At 37.2% G+C, this 27,883-nt stretch overlaps 1 protein-coding gene and 1 long non-coding RNA gene across 2 annotated transcripts in view; both read left to right on the forward strand.

The window, feature by feature from the left end:
• Positions 1-310: 310 nt before the first annotated feature.
• Positions 311-27,883, forward strand: part of PPP3CB (protein phosphatase 3 catalytic subunit beta) — a 37,210-nt gene continuing 9,637 nt past the window's right edge. The window contains exons 1-10 of the mRNA XM_026044262.1: positions 311-430; positions 9,622-9,822; positions 11,497-11,621; positions 12,689-12,800; positions 13,567-13,712; positions 19,412-19,551; positions 19,635-19,712; positions 19,811-19,905; positions 21,558-21,683; positions 23,489-23,566. Coding sequence (XP_025900047.1) covers positions 397-430; positions 9,622-9,822; positions 11,497-11,621; positions 12,689-12,800; positions 13,567-13,712; positions 19,412-19,551; positions 19,635-19,712; positions 19,811-19,905; positions 21,558-21,683; positions 23,489-23,566 — 1,135 coding nt within the window. The 5' untranslated portion in view covers positions 311-396. The remainder of the gene's footprint in view (positions 431-9,621; positions 9,823-11,496; positions 11,622-12,688; positions 12,801-13,566; positions 13,713-19,411; positions 19,552-19,634; positions 19,713-19,810; positions 19,906-21,557; positions 21,684-23,488; positions 23,567-27,883) is intronic.
• Positions 18,083-18,754, forward strand: LOC112951573. Its single transcript, XR_003250246.1, has 2 exons — positions 18,083-18,227; positions 18,427-18,754. It is a non-coding gene; the product is annotated as an uncharacterized LOC112951573 (long non-coding RNA).

A 27,883-nucleotide genomic window follows, 5' to 3' on the forward strand; every position in this document is an offset into this window, starting at 1 on the left:
CGCCTGGGTGCGCGGCCGCGGCGGGAGCCTCGGGCTGCCGGGCCCGGCGCGGGGAAGGAGCGCGTGTCGCGCAGCGCCGCGGGGCTGAGCCCCGGCTGCAGGGAGAGTGACGGGGATGCTGGGCACAGCCCCGCGGCTCTGCCCTGCCCGGTGGCCGTTAAACACCGCTGCCCCCCGTGGCTGTGCCCGGCAGCGCGGGCCTTGGTCCYGGCCGCCCCGTTGGACATGGTGGGCAAGGGTTGGTGCTTGAAGGGTCCTAGGACACACCGTGGAGCCGCGCTCGATTCATCCTSTTTTTAATATGATCTGTAATCTTGAGAAATGAGAAGGATGCCTTCGTCTTCAGCAGGGCTTAATTAGAGCCTTGGAAGCCCGTAGTGTGTTTTGGAAATCGGCATGTTTTCCAGAATGCTGGAAACCTTTACTCACAGTGAGTTCTTACGTGGTTTGGATTGCTTAACCTGTTGATTTGTTTGAACAAATTTTACGAGGAAAAGTAGAAAATGTTACAGCTCATCTCTTAGGGGCTTGTACAAATTGGTACCGTCCAGGTAAAATGATTATAACATGTTTTGCTTAAACTTGTATTTTTTTATCCTTTTATCAATTTGTCATATGAAATCATTTTAAGATCTTAAAACAGCACAAGAGAACTAACGGTGAGTGTATATTTCAGAGAGCGATGCAGAACCTGCTGATTTCCAAATGCTTAATAATTCAGTTAGTAAATTGTGAGCTGTTCATCTGGTTGCTAAAAATCCTAGTTAAGACTCATTTTAACAAGGTTGCAGCCTGGGGTTACCTTTTTTCTTTGAGTCTGGGTGTGCAGGATATAGAACTTGTGTAACGCTAATCAGGCTTTGATGTCTTTATCGGGTACAATTACAAGTGATTATTAAAGCTGGTTAAACGGGAACATTTTGCTGCTCCTTCCATTGCTCTGTCCTTTCCATACCTATCGTGCTGAATCACTGGTTTCTGTAGAAGGCCTACATGGCTTTGCCAAGCTGCCTCTGCTCTTAGTAGGAAGAACATTGGGGTTTTGTGGGTTTTTAAAAGTATTTCATTTTTTCCCCRTGAGATGCCCTACAGTTTGAGATATTTTTCTAGACACCTACCCTGGGGTGCAAGATTGCAGGTTATGCCAGTGCTGAGTAGGAGTATCTATGCAATGCAAATGCTTTTGTGGAAACCATGTTCAAATGTGACAGCTATGTTATAATCTCCTGCACCAAAAATTATTCCTTATGCTCTTAACTTCTGTATGATATTGCAGACATGATGATGCAAATATGATGCATATCTTCACRTTATAGATGTTGCAGGTGTGATACTCTCTTGAAATAGCTGGGCCTTCTGCACTAGCTTGGACACGTGTAGAGCAGGTGTGCTCATGAAACAGCCTGACTGCAGTTTAAATGGTTGAATAATGTCCTTATAACTTCTCCAGTCCAATGAATTTATAGTACAAATCMCTTTTTTTCTTAAATGTCAGATCACTTATTAATAAATAACAATGGACTTGCTTTTTGGAGTAAATATCTGCGATTCTTTCTAATAGATTTTTTTTTGGCTAAATTTTGTTTAATGCGAGCTACTGAGCAAAACAGTGTTTTGCTTTGTTTGTTTTGTTTTAGTGCAGCTTATCCATGTTGGGGATCCTCAGATGTTCCATGTCTTCATGTTGAGCTCTTCTACTTACAATGTCTCAGGTCCTTGCGAGTGGCCACGGAACTTAGCAGCACGCAGTGTGGTGTCTGGTGTGTCCATGTGGAGTATTGCTTCATGTGTCAGCTTTCATCTCTGAAAGCACGGCACTTTAGGGGAAGGAAATGTGAAATTAGGACCTAATGTTTGATTTTGGGAGTTTCTGAWGTTTAAAAAAATATATATATTTGAACACAGCTGGTATTTGTATTGTTTCAGTTATTGCTTTATCRTACCTTTGTTTTCTTCCTTATTTATTAGAAGAATAATAAAAAAAAGAGATTAGGAGAAATGAGAAGACATGAGACATGAAAACTTTTACTGCCTAATCTTTACCTAAACCCTCACCTTTTTTAAGTGGTTAAATGATTGTGTCAATGGTAACCAAGCTTTTCAGATAATTTATGATAAAAGTTAGGGTATGTCCCCCATTGTATTTTGAACTGTATAATTAGCTATTAACAAGGTATATACAAATGTATATATCTAGAAAAATGTTTGAAACCTTATCAAGTAGAATGTTTGCATTGGACACAAAGGTAATAGCATAATGGTGGCTTTCAGTACGTGGTGTGTACAGTCTTGYTGTGTTAGCTTGGCATGCCTTCCCGGATGGGAATTGTACCACCACAGAGCRTTGATTGCTTTTGTGAAAGTCTGTAAAACACTGAGATATTCTCTTTTCATCGTTCCAGTAAATTGTGGCCCAATAATTTGATCTTGTGGAATTTCCCATACCTTAATGCCTAGCTATGATATTGTAATATCTGAAGTCAGTGTGTGGCATTCAGTTCCTGAAAAGTGTGGCAGGGCTTTTCTTACTCAGTATTTTTTTTAATAGAGATACGGGAATGTACCTGTCCTCTTGATTCACTGCTTTCTAAGGTGCCCTATTCATCTTCAAACAGTGATGCCTAGTGATTTACTGTCTTAAGACTATAAATTCCTGTCAGAGTTGCAAAAAAATTTTGACAACTAGTAGTAATTAACTACTGCATCTGATTCTTTTGACTTTTTTTGTGTGATAATTAACTGACTGGTAATTAATTAGTTTACCTGACCTTTGAGTGCGCATATGGTGTTCATACTTTAAATTTGCCGGTATATTTTATCTTTTCCACTGAAGCAGCTGTTCCGTTACCTTGAACAAAGTACTTTTCACTGACATGGAGGACTCTCCACTGGCTTTTCTTTGAGTAAGAAGCACCTGGGCTTGTTGGACCCAGCTGTGAGTAGCGACGCTGCAAAGATGCACTTGAAGTAGTGTCCTTGGCGCTGCTTTTGCCCTCTGTGAGTGTTACTAGGCTTTGGGACATGTGTCCTGATGAGCTAATGGATGTTTTTAATGAATTCTGAAGATGAAATCTTGTTCTTTTGATTGTGGGAGACTTCAGCATCCATTTGCCTTTTGGGTAGAGGTCATCGTCAGGTGTGATTGGCAAGCAGCGTTTTTACATGTTGAACAATAGCTCCTTGAAACAGTTTTTCAGAGAATTCTGAAGAGAAGCAACTCATCATTTGTCCTTGAGCAGGATCTTAAATTAAGGTACTAATAGATGCTCTCTAACAGTGACATAAATGCAGGAGAAAAAGAAATCATTGTAGTTTTCAATTAATTTAGTTAGGCCAACTGCAGCCAGGGATTGGGAAGGTAAAGCCAGAGTAGAAAAAGCTGGCAGCTACTTGCTGGTGTGTTCATTGTGTGACAGGACTCTTGACACAGGAGTCAATTTTTTTTTTTTTGCTAAATGGGGCTAAGGAACCGTCTCACTGAAGTGTAAGTGGTTGTAGAACATATCAACACAATGAATAATAATAAAAAAAAACCACCCTGGGGCTGGAAGATCTTTATTTATTGCCTCTAAAGGAATTCTTTGGCTTTTCTGGRTACAAATTTTGGGTGCTGATCTATTTTCCGTAGCCTGTAGCTTAATTCGTCTTCTGAGGCTGAGAAATGGAGCATAGAATTGTTTTTAAAAAAGCTTCAGGTTGAACTGGAGAGCTGTACATTTAACTTAAGGAGACTCAGAGCAGTTGCAAGAAAGAGTGGACTACGTACAACCCTGGAGGAATATAGCGCATAAAAGAAAAGCCGGTTGAGTTTTCATAGAAGGAAGCCAGCAGAAACTATTAGAATTCTTTGGAGGAGCCAGCGAGCTGACTGATCCAGCCAAAACTATTCATCAGGTTCCCTCATCCGAGCTGCTGAGGTAAGCAGTCATGCTAAAGGAGGAAAAGACTTGTGGATCTAAATGGATTCGGGGAAAAAAATGTAAATAAGTAATAACCTTCCACGATTGAGGAAGGTTGGTACCTGTGCTCTTTAAATGTATTCATTATTCATATTTAGAAAACAGAGTGTATAGTGAAATAATAGCACTTGCTCTGGGCACTAAACTTCCAGGGGCATTTCAGAAGGATTTTATTTGCCTAAGTGACCAGAAGGTGAAGTTGTAGGAAAAAGCATGCTGATAAAGCCAAACAGARAGGCTCTGCAAGGCCTTCCTTGAGCCTTGACCTTGCACCGATATAACTGCACCATTTTATGTGTGCTATTATATGTRTCTTCTGTTGTATGTACATCTTGAACAATATGTGTAACTGTGGTCTGCTTCCTGATATTCTCAGTCTATCATGTACCATATCTTTCTGTACTCGAGAAACAGTGCAGAAAAGACATGGTTGGAGGCACAGGGTGGCTTCCATGCAAGGTGAAACTGAAAAGATTAGGGCTCTGTGACTTAGGGAAGTGGTAGCTGGGTAGTGATAGAGTTAGATGTATCATGAGTAGTATCTATAATGGAAAAGATGAGGTAGGAAATAACTGCTGTTATTTTATGCTGACCTTTTGCAGAAGTAGATGTAAAGGAGAAATGAAGCACTTCAACAGTAATAAGCTAGTGAAAATTTTGGAATTCATAGCAACAGGATGAAGGGGAGGTGAGAAGTATAAAAGTGTCTAGTGGAGGTCTGGACAGCTCACTGAAAGACATTTCAGTCAGTGATCATAAGCATAATGCTCTAGAGGAAACCTGCTGAAAGCGTAGAGTTTTGGGAAAGAGGGAGTATACTGAGGGAAAGACCTATGTATCCACCCGTGCCAGAGACATGTTTAGGCACTAAATAGTCTTTTGGTATGGTACATTATGGCCATTTTAATGGGATGGATGCTTCTGAAAAAGTACTTACATTTTTCYTGAGAGAGCCTTACAGAAATATCAACTAAGTTAATAGAAAAATTACATGCACAGCATAGAAGATGAACACAACACAGCATATTAGGCATATCAGCATTTTCATTTTTCCTTGCTTTTAGAATGTTTCACATTGCAGAAGTGTCATGCATTTAAAGAAATTTGATYGTTTTTATGAAATTTCGGGAAGATAATCTGCAGGAAACTGCGTTTGCAGGATCCGTGCTGTGTTGGTTGGTATGAATAGGGCAACCCATGCCTTTTGACAACTATAGATTCTTGCTTTCTCATTCAAGTACATGCTGGGGTTTTTTTTTTTGTGTGTGTGTATGTGCGAAACCAGCTTTTCATGGTTGCTGGTCCATAGACCATCTGTGATATCTTTATGAAATTTCTTCTCAAATCTGCCTTGCCAAACCCAAAAGGATAATTTGACATATTCTGTCTTGATAGCAGTCATGGATGCTACATTTCTCTGTTCTTTATAGATGTTGGCATAGAGAGGTGAAAACTCTGGGGACAGACTAAAAGGATTTGCTGAGAATCATAATTCTTGCTTCTACTGAGTGCCAAGGAATAGTCAAAAGTGCATTTAACACCCCAAACAACGCTCTCCCCTCCTGAAACCTCCTCCAACCAACCAACCAAACTCCCAACATTTTGGGGCTGTTGTGGTAATAAGCCTGCTGGCAAAATGACTGATAATAGCCTGTCTCTTCACAGAAACTGTCGTTATATTAATATATGGCATGATTTTACAGAGACAAACTTTATATAGTTTCATTTGTATGTATTCCCAAAACAAAAACAACAAAAAATCATTWCTTGTGCTAAATTGAGAAATTCAGTATACATACAACATCTATAAGATTGTGTCTGTAAAACCAAATGTAGAAAAACAAAATTGGGATGTTGAGTATGGTTTTCCAGGAAAACTGAATTCATGGAACGTGGGATGGTAGACAAGAAATGACCATTTCTCTTTCATTGGGAGAGAAGAAAGAATTATTTGATTTTTAAGCTCTTAAGAGTAGAAAATATTTTATTTGTATGGTGACTCCCTAATATTTTTTACTACTCTTGATCTAGGGCTTTTGGTCTTTTGTTTCAGCATCCTGTTTCRACAGGGTGTCCCTGAAACAAGCCAGATTTAACCAAGGTTATTGGAATAGGCTTATGTATCAGTGTGGTTTACCTTTGCAATCTCTACATTTTATGTTTTACTAACAGCCACTGTTGCATTCAGTTACTGGGCAGCGAGAGATCTGCTTTGGGTCTAGAAACACAGTGTGTTCCTCTCCATTGGGATTATTACAGTGAGAAAGGTGCCGTGTTAATGCAGTGTTTCTGCTTCTGGACCTTATTGCAGTGAACTAGGAGTGAACTCATTCAGGTTGATGCAAACTTTTTGGTCTTCGTAACAGGCTTTATTGCAAAGTATAAATGTATTCAGAGGCTCATAGAAAGTCTGTGGCTAGAATTAGGTTTCTAGGTTTTACTTCTGCTATCCCAGTTTTAAGTAGTTCTGCGGTATAAAGGAAAAATCTATTTTTTTCCTATTCGGAAATATATATGAATAGTAACAAAAKCTGTGACAGCCTTTTTGTTAACGGATCCCAAAAGCTACTCACTGAGTCTTTTTCAGCATTACCCTTTGATTTGAATCAATATACTTGAAATAGCTATGGGTGACATAAGCAACATATATTTATTTTAATTAATTTTGCCTAGTGGTTTGTTTTAGAGAAGTGGATATGTTGTAAATTATGATGCGTATTATCTTCGTTAATAAGATCTGTTCCATTGCTAATAGGATATGGTCTCTTGTCATTCTGTACTGCAGCGTGTAGTGCTTTAGAGGTTCATTTCCAAATGCTTGTCCATTGCTTGCCTTTGTTGGAAGAAGGGAATCCTTTAATGATCAATATCATACAATTTCCTTAGGGTAATTCCTCTTAATTACCATTCCATTACAGTCCCCAGAGCCCAGGTTTTGTGCAGAGATTTTGAAACATGGATTATATTTCTGTCTTGGAACACATCATGCTGCAATTCTTTTTCCTTAGGCTATACTATTMTACTACTACTTCATGAAATGTTTAATTAAACCCAYTAGTTTGCAGAAATTGTCTACGTGCTTTAAAAATATCATCCTTAACCTATTAAATGATATTATTTGTAATATTTTTTAAAGATAGGWGCTTTGCTACAGCATCAACTATTGTTGAGACAGAAATTGAAGTAGAGAGTGCAAAGTAGCAGTTTTAATAGAAAGTGTTGCAGTTTCCTTCCAATTCAGTGTTGCAGTTCAAATTCTTAGCAGTTCTRTGCTTGCTTCCCTGAAGATTTTTCTGAAAAAAATCATTCTTGAGCAGTAGGAAAATAGATGCATTACATGGAAAAGATTTTAATTAAATGTAAAGAATATGTAACTTCAGTTTTTCCGTGAAAATGATAGAACTTTACACATACTTGCTTGGTTTTGAYGCTGCCACGTCAGGACATGCCACATTGAGGTATTATAGATAACCCCTGGAAATACGGAGTTTTTTATTTGATATATAATCTTCCTTACTATATTACTTCAAATAATCTGTTACAGTTCTTTCCAGAAAATGAATGAAAATACTTGTTTTTGTAACCTCATAAAAGATGCAACTTGTAAGGTACTCAAAGCTATAGCCAGTTAAATTATACAGAATCCGGTTCTGTAAGAATTTGATCAGAAATAGATTACTTGTACATAAGAGCTTTACTAAAGGAGGGAATTTAATCAGCTGTATCTATAGAACCCTTTCTGTGTTTCCAAAATCTCAGAAAGAGGAATAAGAATCGTCTTTAACGTAAGACGGTTATCTAGGAATAGCAGTAGAAGTAGTGAAGTTTCTGCAGAACTGTCTCTCGCATGGATTGACTCTGGTTCCGTGATCTCTAGTGCTTTCGGAGCAGTCAGAGCTGGAGACATCTCCATCATGGCTTGGTTGGYGCATCATAAAAACTGAGCTCAGCTTTGCATTGCTGAAGGCAGCTGTGAGCCTGTCTCCTCCAAGGGACTGCCTCCTTTTATAAACTTGCGTGAGCTCAGATTAATGTGAATTGCCAAATAATGCAGAACCTACCATTAAAAAGATAAAGGCTAGAAAGTCAAGTGATTGCTAGAATTAAGGCTGGTGTGGCATAATTAAATTCTTCTAAAAGCTCAATAGATAAATTGTCATGTTGAAACAATGACTTGGTCTTTTCAGAGTTAGTCAGATTTATGTTTTTAAACAATTCTTTGCATGGAATGAAAGCAATTGTTTCTGATTTCTTAAGTACACTGAGTTTATTAACAGTTGGACTACGTGGGATGTTTTTGACATTCTAAAATAATATTTAAATGGAGATAAATTGAATGGTTTTGATTCTTCTACTCCTTTCTTTCTTTCTTTTGATACTGGCTTGTATATATTCTTTTCACACAAATGTAATGTAATGTAATCATGCCTGAGCACGATGTGATTTGATGCAGCGCCCCGTGGGAGTTGACGACCGCCTCGGCTCCCATGTGCTGGGCGTGAGATCTGGGCAGCCTGGGCGGCTGCTGAGCCCACCTGGGCGGGGAGCAGCCTATTTTGTCCAAGGCCACTGCCCTCACAGACCTTTCGCCGTAACAGCGCGTGTGCATCCTTCCCAAACACCTTCCCTCAGAATGATCTGGGCTAGGAGGCAGCACTCAGCTTTTAACGGCAGCCAGGGAGGTGTGGGTAAGAGCCCCGGAGGCGGCGGGAGGCAGGAGCTATGGGCTGCTTCCCATCCTGGCCAGGCTCCATGCGCAGTGGGCTGTGCCCAGGCAGTGGGCAGCTTCTGGGCAGCCTCGCAGTGCGACAGCTTTGGAGACAGAGCAGCAGGAAAACAAGGTGAACAAGCTTCTCTGCCCCGGCTGCTGAGGTTGTAGGCTCCCAAAGCTGACCAGGTTTGCTGCTGCTGTGGTTTATTCTGGACACCAGTATTTAGGGTGTGCCTTTTTGCTGAGCCGCTCCATAGTGTGGAGATCTGAGGCAATTCATAGCCTGTCTCGTTCTTCATTGTGAAGGATACTTACGGTCATCAGCAAAGCCTCTCGCTCCACACCTTTGTCGCCCATGCAGTGTAACTTAGGAATATGTTGAATAGCACAGATCCTTGGGTGGCAGCCCAGGTGGCCTGCTTTCTCTTCAGGTGCCGACTGTTTCTTCCTCTTTATTTCTTATCCTTTAATGAATTCTTTATCCTTTACTGTTCTTTTTTTATTTGTTTGTTTTAAGGGCTTTTGATGGTGAACTTCTTCAGATACCTACTCAAACTTGCAAAAGGCATGACTGTGTTCCCATGCTTAGAGAGCCTTTCAGGGAACCTCTCTCTATATCTGAGATGCGTGACATCTCTGTGCRCCTTTGCCTCCTTCAAATGTTAAATACATTAATGTGCCTTTTAACTATTTCTATCGTTGCTGCAAAATTGCATATTATAGAAATTATGTTGTTCAGTGCAGATAGTACAAAGTTGAATTCCTTGTTTGGCACAATTTCATCATGTTGCTACTGATGTCATCAAACTTACAGCTTGAAAGACTTTTGTCCAGTAGTCTTTATGCTGCTTTATATAGAACTTAGTATCCAGTGTGATGGATCAATTTTCCAATGGAGTGTGTTTTTAGAATAATGTGATTGTAATTTGTGCATTTCTTTTTAAATTACAGCTGTCCCTTTTCCACCAACACATCGCTTGACATCTGAAGAAGTATTTGACACAGACGGAAAACCCAGGGTTGACATTTTGAAGAACCACTTAATAAAGGAAGGTCGAGTAGATGAAGAAATTGCACTTAGAATCATCAATGAGGGTGCTGCAATATTACGGAGGGAAAAAACTATGATAGAAGTTGAAGCTCCAATTACAGGTAATATTTCTAGCTATTTTGCTGATAGCTAAATTAAAAAAAGAATAGTTTTTCAGTTGTAAAGTTTGTCTTAAATTGTTAAGATAAACATTTTGTATAAGCTGACAGGATTCCTCCTCAGATTTGCATTTGTTTAACACTACTCAGCTAGTCTTAAAAATGTACTGCACAGTGTTGCACATAAAGGCATTAAATCTGGAAAAAAAAATAGGATTGGTATTAACATGGAAAAGGGGAAAGTAATTAACTGCAGATATGAATTTTCTAATTCTTGTGATGTTGTAAGTGGGACTAAAGATAGCTAATTGGAATTTWAAAAAAATGAACTCAGAAATATTTTAGGGCATGAGCTTGCTTTGATTTTGTTTTAACATTGAGTAAATAAAAACATTTAAATAGTACATGATTTCTTTTTTCTTTTTTTAAAGCAAGTTAAACTGCTGAAATGATGGAAACCATTAAGTGGCTGTCTAAACTCAGACTTTTCTGAAAGTCCAACAGGCTCAAAGCAAGGATGCTTTTTCAATGTTTAGATTTTTATATTTCAGTTTATTTAAATAGTTACCCCAAGTAAATGGTTAATAGATGTAGAAAAAAAGGGAAAGTTCCTGCAATATTTCAGTAAAGATCTGAAGAAAAGTGCTATTCAAGAGGATAAATTATATTAGATCTGATACTTTATAGGTCATGATGACTAAATAGCCTGCTCCAAAGGAYTGATAACCTTTAAAGTGTGGTGTGCCATTTCCTACATTTCTTACACAAATTAGAAGGATAAACACTGACAAGCAGAAGTTGCTGTTGGTCAGGTGCTTATTGACATTTTGTGGAATGGAAGAAATTCAATGGAAGAAGCCACAGCCTCTCAAATTTCTGTTGTTATCAGCAATACCTCCTGCAGAAGCAAGAAAGCAGCTTCTGACTCCAGCTGGGCTGGGAATTTCTATGGGATTGAGGAGTTGTCAGCAGTTTTGTCTTGCATATGCTTTTCTTGAAATTAGAGGAATACCTGGCTTTGCTGCATACTCTTCCAAGTCATCCCATCTACTATCTTTGGCACTTCTGCCTCAGATTGATGACTGCTGATCTTGTCCAGTTTCATATTCTAAAAACACAAGGAAAAAATCCACTGTTGAAATAGTGACCATGGTTATTGGAAGGAGAAAAATAAGTGAGCAAAGAGAAGATCTGATGATATTAAAAGGTGGTATAGTAGTCTTGTGTAGGAACAAAGACCTACTTTTTTTTTTTTTTTTTTTTTTTTTTTTTGCCCTGTAGGTGTGTAGGAAATTGCTACAGGACAGCATTATAGTCCCCTTCCAAGGATACCTACCAAGGAAAATTTGCGAAGATGCATAGGGCATTGGGAAAGACAGTAAACAACTCTCGATGACCTTCAAGACATGAATGCACAGTCTGCTGGCAGCTCGTAGAAAATCTTCCACAAGCTGCCAGACATAAATAGGCCCATTAGCAGTATTGGCATAGGTAGGGAAAACCTCTTAGTGACAAATAGAGGGGAAAGCTCAAAAAAGGTGTAATATTCCTACCTTATACATCCTTTTTTCTTGTTTATTAGACATATTTTATGGCAGCTTGCGTAGCTATAAATTTATTAACTTTTCTGTTAAGAGCTTTTTTTAATTAATTTGACTTTTTTTTTTTTGCTTGCAGTGTGTGGTGATATTCATGGCCAGTTCTTTGATCTAATGAAGCTGTTCGAAGTGGGAGGATCGCCTGCTAACACAAGATACCTCTTCCTCGGTGACTATGTAGACAGAGGTTATTTTAGTATAGAGGTAACTGAATATATTAATCTGCTTTGTCCTAAATTTTTGTAAGTACACTTTCACAGACTCTTTTCAAATGAAATTTTAGGTTGCTTTAACATGTGAATATATTCTTCCTTGCTGTGCTTTTTCTTATTTTAAAGGCCCTTTACAGGATGATGTTGACCAGCCATTCAGCCTGTCCTGTGGGAAACATGAGACTTGCTTTTTTTTTTTTTCTTCTTTTTCCTTACTTTCGAGGAAAGCTTCATTCTGTAGCATTATTCTCTATAGTCTTGCTTCCCTTGTAATATTCAGTAGGGTGCATTTGTAGGCTTTTGGAAAGCGGGTGAGTAGTGTTGGGAGGGCTTTCTCACAATAACCCTTTATGATACTTGTGAAACTGTATAAATTAGACTCCTTCTACTTATATAATAAAGTATTATTAATAACTATTAATATTTTTCTTTACTAAAATTCTGAGGGTGGTTACAGATATTCCCTAAGGGTAACTTGTTTCTGTTATTCATTTTTCAGATATTTTGAAGTCAAATACTTTTAAGAAAGTTTGAATATATTTGTTGTTACATTCAAGACAGATTCACATATTCATATATTCAGTTGTTTTCAGGACTATGATTTTGAAGTTACCTATTCTTTTGGAGCGAGCTTGGGAAATGCTTAAGCTTGAAATCTCTTCATTGATATCAAGATAGGGTAGCTTACAATTTGAAATAAGTTATTGCATTGTTATATGATGCTTTATWACATATGTTACATTATTATATGATAATTATTATATGATGATATTATATGGTGTGATTTCAGTCAGAATTATGCAGTTTTGTCGTGTGTATAATGTTATGGGCATGCACAGTGCATGTAGTGTGATTTACAGTGATTGCTACAGAGTAATTTATGAAAAATAATTGTAACAAACATTCCTTTCTCACATGATTTTAATTTAATTTTTAACTGTAATGCTTGGGATACTAAATATGCCATAGAAAAAATGAAGATATTCAATATTTTCTTATTCAATTTTTAAAGTTCTAGTTAACTTGTTTATTTTATTGGATATGTTTGTTTTTCAACAGTGTGTGCTGTACTTATGGGTCCTGAAAATTCTCTACCCAAACACGTTATTTCTTTTGAGAGGCAACCATGAATGCAGACATCTAACAGAATATTTTACCTTTAAGCAAGAATGTAAGTACTATCCGAGAAGGTACAATTAGGCTACTTCCAACTCCCCGGTCTTTTGTTTGGCTTTCTTCTTTTGCTGGGTAGATGGTTGTTTCTAATTGTAATGAAGGCCTTGCAAACATTTTGAGCCCACTGTAGAACYGTTTGCAGTCATTAGGTGTGATATTGGTGTGTAAGTGACATGGAAGACTCATGTCAATAAAGGTACACTTTGGAGTAAGTTCAAAATCTTGGGAAGGGGGAGGTATTTTTAAATAAAGCATAGACAAGGGCTATGTCTCTGCTTGAAATTTCTTGCTGGTTTGGGTATTGTGAAGGTCATAAGAAGATTCTATTGCTGCTGTAATTTTTCAATTTGGGAAGTGATTTTAATTCTGCCAGTGTAAGATGGCTCTTGGTGATGCATGGTACCCTTCCATTTGGAGATTTGTAAGTATAGATCCATTGGTCAAGGATCAGCTGTCATGGTTAAAAAAAAAAAAAAATGTAGATGAAGGTGATGTAGTAGAATCTATAGGCAGTTCTTGACTTTCAGTCTAATGAGAAGACCACAAACTTCTCAGTAATATTTTGGTTACTAAGATATGCTGTATAATTGTATAATGCAAAATAGTTCTCTAATTCTTTACAAAGCAAAAATACTTTCTCCATACTTGAGACAATAAAAGAAGAAATGAATTGTATAGTTTTAGAAGTTAAATTTAAGAYCCATTATATTACTTTTTGTGTCTGATGTGTTATTCTTAATGTTTTAAATATTTCTTTCCAGGTAAAATAAAATACTCGGAAAGAGTCTATGATGCTTGCATGGAAGCTTTTGATTGCCTTCCTCTTGCTGCCCTTTTAAATCAACAGTTTCTTTGTGTTCATGGGGGACTTTCACCAGAAATAAACACACTAGATGACATTAGGAGAGTGAGTATTTTATGTATTTGAAAATAAGTGGAAATATGAAGATTTACATGATGCTATACAAAGTCATGTCTGTAAAATTACCAGTGTATTGTTTTGTCATCTTSTCTCTTTTGGAAGTGTAATTCAGGAACTGAAATTTAGCCTAAGATTTTTTAATTATTTTAATGCTTGTCTRTCTAATGTATTTTTTATTAGATTTTTCTGAAATAGTTGGTTACAAAATTGGTTTGTAAGAGACTACGAAGTTGCAGCGTTTCATAGGAGTTCAACATTATTTAAAATGGGAAATTTAGAAGGCCATTTGATTAATAGCTATGGAATGCTTCTCATGGTAGTAAATGTGATGAATAAGCGTGTTGGTAAAATGAATTAAAACCAGTTTTAAAAATGGAACAATGGAAACTAGATAGTCACATGCAGTTGAAAGGGAAGGAGACTGTGATGACATCACATATCAAACTGCCTTTAAAATTGGTTGTAGCTTGTATGGAGTGCTGATGTCAGGGGAGGACTGTATCCAATGAAACTAACATGGGGTGTGATAGGAGGGATATGTTATTCTTGGCACTTATTTTCAAAATTCTGTTAGTACAGAATGTGAAACATCATCAGTTGCATGAGAACTGGAAATATACCCACTGTTGTGTGGAATTTCAGTTTTCCCTGGTCACCGCTGGTGATAATCAGCCCTTCTAGGAGAGAGGTGGTAGGAGGGAAGACGCTCTCGCTGATGTTGAGCCAGCTGCACGAGGGACTTCCTTGTGCTTTTCAAAGCTTCCCGGTTTGCCTTTTTCTTATTGTTTGTCATTTCTGCAATTTAGAAGAAACTAGTAGTACCAAATTGCTTCTACTAAGGAAACAATTTCTGAAGAGACAAAAAAAAACCCCTCACATAAGGCTGTTTGAACAGAAGGGTCTTAAACAGCCTTAGTAGTACGGCCACTGTTATCAAGATGCATCTGCTTTAAAATCTTTATCACTTGCAAGGTAGAGAACTTTTGCCAAAATATTGCAGTATTTTTTTTCCTCATGGAAGGCGATCGTCATTTGTCATCTGTGAGTCAGTAGTCATCCATGTGCTATTTTATGTACACTTAGGGAAAGAAGAARATTGTATGTTGTTTCAGTTTCTTCTTCATTAAATGAACTTCCTCATTATTTGCAATACCAAATATTTCAATGGGGTAACAGTAAATTGTTGTTTTGCAAGCTGTAGTGAAGTTAGTTGCAGAATTGTCATGARTATGCTGCTGTTTTTAGATTATCAGACTGCTAACGCAGTCTTAGTGTAATTCCTATATTAACTAGGTATTTAAATATGATGTCTATTCTTCCCCCCCCAAATTTCTTTTGCAGTCTAATGAAGGAAATAACTATTTTCAAAATGCTTACAGTACCAGCAAAGTAAAATGAAAAAGGAGTCACTCTTTTGCATTGTGAAGTTTTATTCACAAAAGCAGTTGGTCTTCGTTGTTTTAAACMATGTGTAAAGGGAGAATGTTCTGAAGTTTGGATGATCAGCCTCCATGGAGCTCTGTCCACAGAGTTCAGTCTTTGTAGTGATACTTYTTGCCATTAATGTGAATTCACATTATAATACTTCCTAAAGGAAGTTGTGATAGAAGAAGCTGAAATTAAGAATGAATGTTATTTTATGAAAAAAAASGTTGAGTCTCTACAGAAGTATTTTGTGGCAGGAAATCTACTTGTTGCGTTTGGCACAGAATTGATTAAGTATGAGCTTATTCTTGCTGTAAGATTCGCTTTGCTAGTTTTATATTCATGATGAACTTGGATTAAAGTGAATAGCTTTTTAATGGGCCTGAGTTGTAATATACAACTTAAGAGTTATAAATAAACAGGAAAACAAGAGTTATAAATAAACAGGAAAACAAAATAAAAGTTCATGTTGGCTAGTTGTGGAAGATAAAAGTTAAATTAGCTGCATTTGTTTTCACAATATGCTTGTAGAAATATTTTTAAAGCTCCTCATCTGAAAAGTTCAAGAGCATTTTATGAGCTCTCTACACATACCTTTAGAATCAAGTTTCAGATTCCCAAGGGAGGTTGCAGCATGCATGYTGTCCAGTTGCTGAGAACAAATGTTTTTAAATTTGAACAAGACATGAAACAAAGTTTTTGAAATGCAACTGCCTGACATAAATTCCTGCTTTAGTTATGTTCTTGGGAATTGTTTATTTAGGTCAAATAGCGGCTTTTAATTGCTGTAGCTGGGAGTCTTACCATTGCTACCCATCTCTTATTTAGAATGTAAAAACAGTGCTACTCAATCATTAGAAGGTTTTTGTTACTAATTCTGGATTTTAAAAAGCTTTTTCAAAAGTAAAACAAAGGAAAAAAACATCTTGGAGTAACACTTAGGAAAGCYACTTTGATAACACTTTTTAAAAAATATTCTTACTTTTGGAGTTAATTTGTAAGGTTTGGAAGTCATGTAAATTTAATGGAGTGATGCTGCTGTAGGATGAAATATAAACTTGTGTGTTTATAGGCTTGGCTTGCACTGATAGTGTAAGATGCTTTTGAATTAAATAGGTGATATAAAATGTCCCTTGTATGTCTAGGAAAATATATATTTTGATACAAGATGGTATATGAAACATAGGTGTTATATACAGTCAGGGCAATTGTATAATTTTACAGGCCTCCTTGTTTCAGTAGCAGATGTTCTTTTTTAGAACAGGTCATATTTGCAGTCGGGGAGTGTAATCATCAAGAGGGGAGTAACAGCTCTAACCAGGAGCTCTAACTTTGGCTTGTCAGCCTAAGGAAGAAATTCTGTGTAGATACAATTCTGCATCATGACTTTTTTTTTTTTTTTTTTTTGTCAGTATTGCTGACATTTAGGAAGCCAGTTTAAATCTAAATGAACAAAATGATTATTTTTGCTGGCAAAAACTCCTTTCCACTAAAGGGCAGTTTTCACAGTAACYGTATCGGTGAAGCTTAGTCAGAAGGATTGCTGCAAATGTGTGTCTAATTTCCAAGACACTGCTGGTTTCTGAAACTTAATCTGATTTTTGTCTTCTGAAGCACCCTTTACATGGATGTTCTGGTTGTGTCTGTAAAGTGTGTCTTTTTCGGACACATGTCCGTTAATTTAGTGGTGCTACTTAGTTAATCTCATTTACACTGCCAAGAGTTTTGCTGAAACTAAATTCTAAGAATAGTGATTCAAAGTCCAGTACCCTGTAAGGGAAGGAAATATGGACAAGACTATAGGGTCTCTTAATGCTGAGAGATGGAGAGAGAATTGTATTACTAATTTACAGCAAACAATCATTGTTTTATTTTGCTGGCTGTGATATTAAGCTTTAATTAGAGAAATGCATCAAAATATGCACMTTTCTGTTTAAAAAATAAAGTTGTATATGTTTGATAAAGGAGAAGTACACTGTACTTGTTCTGTATTTGTCAGTGGCAGTCCATGTCTTCCTACTCTTATTCATTCTAATGGGGGAACTACTGGGATTCTCTTTTTGTAATTCTTCCTTTCTGTGGTTAGCTGAAATTTCCTGATCTTTGGCTAAATATAAGATGCTTGCCACTCTGCACTGGGCCTCACATAGTTTTTAGGGCTTTACTATATAAAAGTACACAGGAAAATTAGGGCACAATAATTAAAACCAATGTCTGTAACTTCAAGTAAGCTCAGACTTCTGTGAAGGTGCTTTTTCTTCAAATGTACACTAATTTTAATTTGCTGTGTCTTAATCTACCTGCAGGGTTTTGTTCTTTMTGAATTTAAGCATCCATGTGGAGGGATGTAATAAATTCATTTGATAGCTTTGACTTATAATATGTAGGAATTCATTTATATTTAGGTATCTTAAGGTATGTATTAAAAAWATGCAACCTATATCTGAAAAACACCATGAGTAGAGCTGCTTATTCTAAAACAAAATCGTCATCATCTTGGTTACATTAATTAATCGGTAGCAAGTATTTTGAATTAGCTCATGTGCTTTGTTAACTTCTGGTATTGTTATGTCTTTAAGTTTATTATTCTGATTTGATTTATCTGATGCAATCCGGCTTGAATAGAATGCAGTGACATTTTCTTAAATTTTGAGATGTCTTGAGGAACAGGCCAGGTGATAGTCTGGGGTKGTAGCTATTGAAGGAGACGCTGATCTGATGTGTAAGTAAGTATAATTACCTTTTTTAAGTAGCCCTCCTTACTTCACTGCATTGCTGTTCTGAAGGCTACGAGAAGGTAGTCTGGAAGAGAGGTGCATTGCTTTCAGCAACCAGAGATTTTGTTTTCTGACATCTTCCTCTAACCCTTTGGCCAAAGTCATACAGAAAATCCTTAAAGAATCAGTAAACAAATATTTATTAGAAATGCTTTCTAGACTTTCAGCCTTCTATGTTGCAGGAAACATCCATCGCGAACAATCGGATCGTCCTTGTGTAAATGCTTCAGTTAGTTCCTGGACCCAAATTTATTGCTGGAGGTTTAGAAACTTGATGGTTTAATCTACAGAAATTCAGGTACTTGCAGAAGTTGATGGACTGACTTCTTTAATCTGAAAGGAATATTCCGTGCTGGGTTTATCATCCAGTGTGGGAAATGTTAAACCACCGGATTTATAATATGGATTTAGTCCCAACAGCACCTTCAGTTAATACCTGCCTAGCCATTATCTGGCAGGAATTTGTAAAGATCTGGACCTCTCCACTTATGTTGCAGGTGGCAGCCTCGGGAGCTCTGATTTTCCAGGGCATGAGAGAGCTTGGCACTACTGCTGGTTCCATATTTGAATGGATTCCTATGGACCGTTAGACTCTAATTCACCAGGTGCTCTCCAAACCTCCCTTCGAACCTGTCATGAAGAGTTAAGTGTTCTCTAGTACCATCAAAGTCATCTGCTTTGGTATGGGAGGTAAAGTGAGATTAATGCGCTGTCCATCAAAGAACTGTTCCTACATTTCTTGGATAAAATCATCTTGTGAAAAAACTCCAGCTACATAAAGATCAAATAAACTTTACATTGAATTTGGGTTATCTAATTTCACTTCTGGGAAATCAGAGGTTGATTGAATGTTACATAAACAGGGTATTTTTCTTTTGTGTTATCAGATGTTCTCTCCTCTTTCCCTGTTCCCCTTTTCACTGTGGTTACTGAGCAAGTAACAGGCTGCTGAAGTAAGTGTGTCCAAATGGACATCCAAAAAGAAGCATTTAGAGAAAAGAGAGAGAAGGGGGAAAGGAAAAAAAAAAGGAGGAGAAAAAAAAAAAAAAAGACATCTCTAAAGATCCTTATTGTCCAGCAGGGCTATAGTTGAGTGAGAAGTGAAGCCTTTATGAAAAAATGTCTACAGACAGCTAAGCTACTCATCTTTCCATTACATTGTTAAACTCTCCATTATGCAGATGGGTGGGACCATTTTGTTCCTTGTCTATAAMTTGATTGTCTTATACATATCCATCAGTCTGGAAGTCATCTCCCTTCTCAGAACTAATAGATCTCGTTGCTTTTAACAGGTGTGGTTCTTTTGGCCCCTGCCTTATTTGTGGAGGAGGAGAGGAAAAAAAAATACAGAGCTTCTCTTTGATATGGTTGGGATTTATTCAGTGAAGCCCTGATATTGATGGATATGTAGTATAACAAAGATATAACATTTCTTCATTTACTATTCAAATGATCTTTGTGCTGTTGCTTTTTCTCAAACAGTTAGATAGATTCAAAGAGCCTCCAGCATTTGGACCAATGTGTGATTTACTGTGGTCAGATCCTTCAGAAGATTTTGGAAATGAAAATTCACAAGAGCACTTCAGTCACAATACAGTCAGAGGGTGCTCCTACTTTTATAGGTAGGAATAGCCTAGGTTTCATTTGGTGTTTTAATGCTAATCCTTGCTCCATGTGTTTGCTCATAATTGTTTCCATTTCACAGCTATCCAGCAGTTTGTGAGTTTTTACAAAATAATAACTTGTTGTCGATCATTAGAGCACATGAAGCACAAGATGCAGGGTAAGTACTTTGTGTACTTCAAGAGATTACTCACAATATAAAATAAAAATAAACCCTTTATTGCTGTGTGTTGTAAAATAATCTGTTTGGTTTTACAGTTATAGAATGTACAGGAAAAGCCAAACTACAGGGTTCCCATCATTAATAACAATTTTTTCAGCACCTAATTACCTTGATGTCTACAATAATAAAGGTAAGAACTTGTTATAAAGAAAATAGCTGTATATAATACTACATTTGAAATGTGATATTATATCGTGGGAAATGTGATATTATATCCTACATATAAGGGGGAAAAAAATCTTTGTTAAAATACATGCTGTTCAGTATTTATGAGTTGATCACCTAGTGTTTCCCAGTCAGGCCCTGCTTTCACATGCTCAGAGTAAATCACTCCTCTGTTATCTTTCTTTTGTGAGCTAAGGAAGGAAGGGAGGCGATGAGCAGTCTGTGCATGATGTAATTTGTGTTGTGCATTATGCCATTTGAGAGTCCTTAATTGTAGGCAAAGTACATGCTTCCTGCTTGCCTCTTTTGTGGAAGAAAGTTCATAAGGAAATGAACATAAAAGCCCACAGCATTGATCAAYAGGTGGTCACTGGGGAGAAAATGAGTGTCAGGGAAGACTCCAAGTTTTGTGATATACAGGGCCAATAATGAGAGTTTTTAGGAAGTCAGGGAAGAACAGATGCTAATCCAGATACTGATCACCTTTGGAAATGCTGGTTGAGAGGTGTCAGAGAGGGAGAATTAATTTTTGCTCATCTTCTGTTAAAGGGATAAGGTATGGTGTAGAGTTGCTCACTAGTGTGGATAAAGATTAACAAATTCAAATTATAGAGGAGACCTTAATGTGAATAGCTATTATCCCGCAGAAGTTCAAGAACAGAAAAAAATAACAAAAATAATGCCTGCTGAAATAGATGTCATGCAAGCGTGCAATGCATGAATTATCCAGCTTTTTAAATAGTGTTCCTTAGAAACACTAGTCCTTTTTTCTTAAATTCAATATACTGTSTATTTTTTCTCTTTCCTCCTTCCTCTTCCAACTCATCTCACAAGAGAAAAATGCTACCCAACCTACACCAGTCATGTGGTGTGATAAACTGTTATGTAGATATAGATATAGTTATCAATCTATATATAGATGTATATAGATATGTATAGATATCATCTCAGAAGATGAGATTTTGATGTTATTTGTACTGGTTTTAAAGTAAAGCAAAAATAAAACACCAGCTTCAGCTAGGTTTTCCCTCTTTTTCATCATCTCTATGGGTATTGATTTTAAGAATCTTGATTACCTATAAGCTGTTCCCAATGCAATAGTATGGGAATATGTGGTCAACATCTGTTCAGCTTTAGAATGCTGCTCGTTTTCTGCTTTGTTTCACTGAGTTTCCCTTTTTTGATTTTTGTGGGTTTATTCCTCTCTGTATTAAAGGGAGTCACAGAATCCAGAAAATAAATGTGCAAAGACATAACAGGAATAAAACCTGAACCTGGCTATACTGCTGTTTTGAGTTAGAGTTTTGTTCAAGGTGCTGAAATTACAGCTTTTCATGACCCTTTTAAATCTGTGTTGGTTATTGACCTATTTTAGGATAGGACAAAACCATATTGACACTTGCACAGTTCCTTAACCCTCAGTATTTTCATTAAGATACAATTCATAGCTCTGTATTAGAAATCTGTTGTATAAATACTATAAAAAAGAGAAGGACTTTTCTTTGGGGATATTTGATAAGTAGAACAAAATAGCACTAAAAAGAACCCCATGACTTTGCATTTGTGGTACTTATTAGTTTTAAACATTCTTTCTGAAACGTCTGAATTTTATTGTAGCTGCTGTATTAAAATATGAAAACAATGTGATGAATATTCGTCAGTTCAATTGTTCCCCTCATCCTTACTGGCTACCAAATTTTATGGATGTTTTCACGTGGTCATTGCCATTCGTTGGAGAAAAAGGTAGGCAGTAATCAATGAATTTATTTTTTTTATGTCTACCAAAGAGAAGTTAATTGCATAGTTTCTGTGAAAGTGGTGGTTAGCTGTTTGTGTCTTTGAGGCGGCCTTCTTGGACACTTAATTACAAAGACGATTTGGGAGAGTTGTCAGTGATTTAGAGATTTTTTTTGGCAAGTAAAGATGCCATTTCTGAGAAAGGAAAGACTGAAGTACAACCTGTTCTTTAGCTTATGGTTCTTGAGATAAAACTGAATGTAATAGAGATGGTAAAAGAAAGTATAATTCTGAAAACTTGTATCTGCATTATGAAGGAGAACCTCAGTAGATTTTCAGAATTTGAACTTAATCTAAAACCTCTGTTCATACTGCAAAATGTTATGCCTTATATTTTGTTAACCGTGTGTTACAAGTATTGCATTTTTGGAATTATTTCTCTCCCTCTTTTTTTTTTTTTTTTGGGATGTTCTTGTAAAATTTTAACTTTTTTTAATGTAGTTATCTTTTCTGAAGGTCTTTTTTGGTAAAAGATAATTTAGCACAGACCCTCATTTTTTTTTTTTCCCCTCTGGAGCTGATAACTCTGTTATCTAGGGCGCCGGGACTCCAAGTAGTCTTTAGTTTAAAAAAAAAAAAAAAAAAAAGAGGTTAGAGACTAAAAGAATGTGTTTAAAATCCTCCACAACAGGAACCTGTCTTTTCATAGAAGAGATTTAGAAAGCTCTTTGTTTTTTTTTCTCAAGTACCTCGAGGGTGGTATATTTACTTCACATAAACAAATCTAGCAAATAATTAAGATACTTTTTAGTGTGGTTAACCYATTCACTGACTTCTTATGGTTTCCAAACCAGGAAAACTGACTGTTGGAAGGAGGGTTTTATTTATTTATCTCTCTCAGAAATGATGTGGTAGATAAGCCTCTGCTCTGCTTTTGCAACTGTTAAAACTGTTTATTTTGATCTTGTTACGCACGCAGAAAAAATTCTTTCTGCTCCTCGACTTGCATTTTCCTGATACAAAAATAAGARTCAGTATAGTATTTGCTATCAAATTCCGTAAAAGCAAAATGAGATCATTTTTGACATGTGTGATTAAACTACTGTATTGACTTTCAGGACAATTTGTATTCATATAACTACTGGACATTATCACAAAGAGAAGTCTTAGAGGACTCAAACAAAGGAAATCCCATTTCTGACCTTGGAAGTCTCTGAGCATCTAAGTATAGGAAGCTGGGAAGGTGTTTTGACAGAAACAGTGCTATAGTGGTTATAACCTTTTATGTCATCCTGAGGCATGAGCTGTTAGGCCCTGGCAAAGCCAAGGTGCTGTGACTAGGTGAACTTTTGGGACAACTCAAGATAGCTGTCTTAAGCCAACTCCTGGAAATACCAGGAGTGGAACAGATTTCTCCCTTTGTGCCTGAATTTGAGCACACAAAATGCTTTTGTATTTAAGTAAGTTTTGCATAAGATCAAGTGCAAATGAAGATGAACTGAAATGAATTCTCTTAGTGWGGAAATACTGACATACAAGAAAATAATTTCTCTCTAGAGGAACTGCTTGTAAGAGAGGAGAGAAAGCTCTGTGATGTTCTAATATCTGATTGCTAGGTTGTGTAATTTTTAGTTGCTATTATTATGAGCTTTGTAAGTTCTGTGCCGATCTGTATTTTCAAGGCAAGATTACTGAAAAAGTTATGATGTGGAAGGTTCATTTACTATAGTTATAGGTGACTAGTTATGTCTTGTGTGCATGAAAATGTTTAAACTTAGGCAATTAATTAATATTTATTCTTTCCTACACAGTAACAGAAATGTTGGTGAATGTTCTGAGCATTTGTTCTGATGATGAGCTGATGACAGAGGGAGAAGATCAGTTTGACGGTAGGGGTTACTTTTAGATATATATAAAAGGTTGGGGGGATGCCTCATTTTTCTTTTTTTTCTTTTTGGCAATACTTGCAGTACAGTAGCTGATACTTAGACCTAGTACTGTTACCCAGAATGGGAAGAAAATTATCTTCAGATTGTTTTTATGTAAACACTGATTTGTGTTTAACATACTAACCGTACTTGCAGAAGTATACCTCAGATACAAGATGAACGAATAACTGAATAGTACAACAGTAATCTAGAGCAATTCTATCATAGGGTCTTGCATTTCTTAATGTAATGTGTTTTCTTCAGTTTAGAGTCAACACAGGTTTAAGTCAGAAGTAGTACTTTGGGGATAGCACTATTATGTGCTGCTTAAAATATGAAATACAAGTTTAAATTTTGGCATTTTAGTTTAAAGCATAGATGTTAGAGAGTTTTTATATGTATTTTTTATAAAACATTTATGTAATAAGATACATCTTTTTATCTTGCAAACTGATATGCTGCATTGATAAGGAGATGTTTTTAGCGTTGTGATGATTAAGAGCTAGCATTGAGATACTAAGCTGGATGTAGCATTGTGACTGCATATTAGTTTTTTTGTTTTTACAGTAATGCTTAATATAACATCTGAAAGGTTCTCAGACTTGCTTCATTTTATTCACTAAATAAATTTTACTGGATTGTTTGGTGRTTGGAGAGGAGGAAGGAATGTTTACAGCAGACTTAGAGAAGCACTGAAGATCACATATAAAAGATCTCAGGGACATTACCTCGTTATTTAGTGTTTGACAGATGCTAGGAACAGAGTCATGCAGTGCTGTGCAGCTGTATATTTTAGACTGCAATGCATTGATTAGGAACCACTTGAACTTTGCTGCCATTTAGGTTCTTCTTAGAATTATGCCGAATTAGAGAATCTCAAATGTRACTCCTCAAACAGTTATTTGACTTGCACACAAGCGGTCCTACTCGAGTAGGCATAGAACAATTGAACAGAGTATTTGCAGGACTGGACTTTGTGATTTTCCTAGATGATAGTGTAGGCTCTTCAGCATAAATGCACTCATCAGTTGATTGTATACGCCCCGTCTTTAGTATGGTGGTTGCATAGTTGGATTATTTTGTTCTTCTGTCTCCTCTAACCGTTTCTTTGCTTGATGCATATCTGTTAATGCCACCTAGGTACTGTCTACGCTTTCTTTGTGAATGGATTCTTTTTGAACTGTTGACAAGCTTTCACTTGTTTATCATCCAATTTTAAAATACACTCAACAATTCCACTTACTCAATAATGCGTTTTTGAGTATTGCAATTCTCCATTTTCTTTTTTTCACGTTTCTTTTCCATTCATTCTTGATTACCACTGCCAAGTTAAATATCTTTATTTTGTCTCACTCGCCTTTTTCTCCATCGTTCACTTCCTTTTTTTCTGGACTCTCCATCTGAAGAGCGACTCATATATGGCAATAAAAAAGGTACAGACCAGACAGAGTAGGAATGTTTTGAAATATGACTTCAAAGAACTTAACRGTATAAGTTTTAGTGCAGAAAATATCTGCTTGTGGAGAGATACTCTTATGTAATGTTTTATTCTRTTGCCCATTTTAATGGGATGTTTATAATTGCTTTATATTTTGTTAGCAGAAGTCATATTCCAAGACATCTGTCTTTCTGAGCATGAGTTTTTTCTCCTTTCTTCCATTCCTTTTTTGTAGAGCTCCATTCTTTTACCTATTTCTAATATTTTATCTCTGGCCCTGCATGTGTAGGGAGCGTTCAGTTGTCTGTTGTACTCTTCCATAATTTTATTGTGAGCATATTTTCAAGATTGTGCATGGAATGTGTTTTTAGAATGTCCCAAACCTGGTTTGTATAGTACTTTTAGTTTCCTTCCACTGAGATGTCAAAAAGATGCTTCCTTATTGTATGTTCAGTTTTGTAGATGCGGTGACAGAAAATTTACAAAAAAAGTTTGCTAACTTAATTTTCTAGTCTATCAGCTCTGTGTGTGGCTTTCTTTTCTTTATTTTTGAAATCCCAGTGTAGATATTTCCATGCAGAACAATTCTTCTGACGTTACTTAACTAATAATCAGTTTGCTGTATGAATTTATCACTTCAAAAGAGTATTTTTATTACATGCATTAGATTATAAGGGTATTTCTGAAGGTTATGTAATTTTATTTTTTGGATCATAATATAATATGAGTGATGTGRATGTTTTAAATTTTCTTGCACGGGCACTAGCAGTGGGGAATAGGAGAGTTCTTTGCTGTGTCCCCTGTCGTTTAGGGTATAGTGAAATACCTGTGTGCAAGGAGACACCATTAGTATGGTGCTGCAGCCTGAGGAAACGCACATTTGGCTGCTTGGCTTGGTTGGCTCTGTTGCTTCCAAAGGACTCGGACAGCAAAAGCCTCTGGAAAAATACCGTAAACCAGCCCATTTTAGGGCTGAAAGCTTTCAGGACATAGTGCCCTTGCCGAGCGGAGGGCTGGGTGCCGCAGAGGGCAGCGCTGCGGCGCTGGGGAGGCCGGAGCGCAGCGAGGAGGGACAGTCTCCGAGCTGCCGGCAGCAGTTACGATCCCKTGTCCAAACGTGGCCTCTTAGAACACTCGGAAAGAGCCTCCTTCTCGTGCCAGATCTTCCACGTTGTTTAAATAATGTTCCAAGAGGCAAAGGAAAATCCTTTAGAAATTTACAAATTAAATTTTAACAAAGKTTTTTTTTCACCCCATCCTGTTAGACATTTTTTCTTCTAATGTATTTGTTTTATTTCCTTTCCTTCTGTACGTCTGCGTGTGTGTGTGTGTGAAATTCATTAAAATTGTTCCTTTGTCTAAAAAAAATCTGTAGCAGTTTCTGTTTTGTTTTATTGTTTGTTTCTTTCTTTCCCTGTAAGTAGMTTGGCAGATATTTGCCATCCCCTGGGATTCTCTCATCATGTTCATACCAAGCTCGTCTCTTGCCCCCTCTTCTCCTTGTCTCCACAGCCAGCCTTTCTTTGCTGTTAGTCGCTCTGCCCTCTCGTTCCTTTCTGTATGTGCTTGGCCGTGGTGTCCCGGCCGGGACGTCCTGCCCGTGGTGAGCAGAGGCCTCGGCCCCCTGTGCCCGCGGCCTCCACGTGGTGCCTGCCGTGCTACGGTCTCTCTGCTCACCAGGGAAGCTACGTGGTAGAGCAGGGGAGAAAATCGGCCTCTGTGGTGCTGTTTTAGATGGGAGTGTAGCCAGATTCTAGGCCGTGCAGCTCTCCSGTGCACTGCTGTGGTCCCCCTGCGGTCTTGCTAATTCGTCTGGCGCCTTTCCCGAGTGCTTTCCTCCTGCATTAAAGAGCAGTGACATAAGGAAGATCTGGATGCCTGACAGAGCTGCCTGAGTTTGTCTGCTCTCTTTTGGCCACCTGTGGTTGAATTCAAAGCATGACTGAGTTCCTCCTGCCCTGGTGTGATTAAAACTTTCCCTCCCCAATGACTGATAAGAATTTTGATTTTGGTCTTGGTATCTCCCTGTCTGCCTGTGCTTTTTACTGGGGGGATTGGGACTTCAGCAAAGGAAAAGAAGATGGAGGGAAGAGTAATTTTACTTCTCTGTCTACATTGATAAAACTTAAATTAATGTTGAAGAAAGGAGCTTCTGTTTTCTAGAGGATAAAGGCAGCTCACGGTAGCTCACCTTCCAATTCCCAAGCCTCTTTGCTGAATTTTATTTTCACGTTTGTCTGTCACAAATAGTGTTTCTCTGCTTGGTGGAATATGTAGTATTTATTATGAAACTTTGGTATTGGTACATTCTGTAAATGATGCAAACCTACAGTGATACAGAACATAATATTAGGTAGTAAGGGAGGTAACACTGCAAGTATTTGGTGTTTTATTTTGAGCTGTGTGTGCGTGTTTCGGGGAGTTCACATAAAAGCAAGGAAATAACTCTCTTCTCTGGCATCACTATCTGAGAACTGAGAACTAACACCAAACTTTTTTTTTTGTGTGTGTGTGTGTGTGTGTGTGTGACTTTAATATCTTTTTGGCCTCTATATTGAGCTATAAGACTACAACTTGATATACACAGATGCCAGTGAATAATTTCAAGTGTAAAATGTAGTTTGAATGAAGTGTGATAGTTATTACACTGTAGAGACTGCGATTTCGGTGTTTGCTAATCTTAGCAAATCGTTGTGAACATCCTAAACCTTTTTGTGTCTTTTTTTGTGGGCACAGAGGTGGTAATGTTTTTGATGGCATTCTGAAGCCTTAATTTGGTAGCACTGGGGACCTGTAAGTGTTTGAGCTCTGAGCTTAAAAAGCTATGTTGAATTTGATGT

This window comes from Nothoprocta perdicaria, unplaced genomic scaffold (genome assembly GCF_003342845.1).
Source record: "Nothoprocta perdicaria isolate Ctin4 unplaced genomic scaffold, notPer1 scaffold_105, whole genome shotgun sequence".
NCBI lineage: Eukaryota > Metazoa > Chordata > Aves > Tinamiformes > Tinamidae > Nothoprocta > Nothoprocta perdicaria.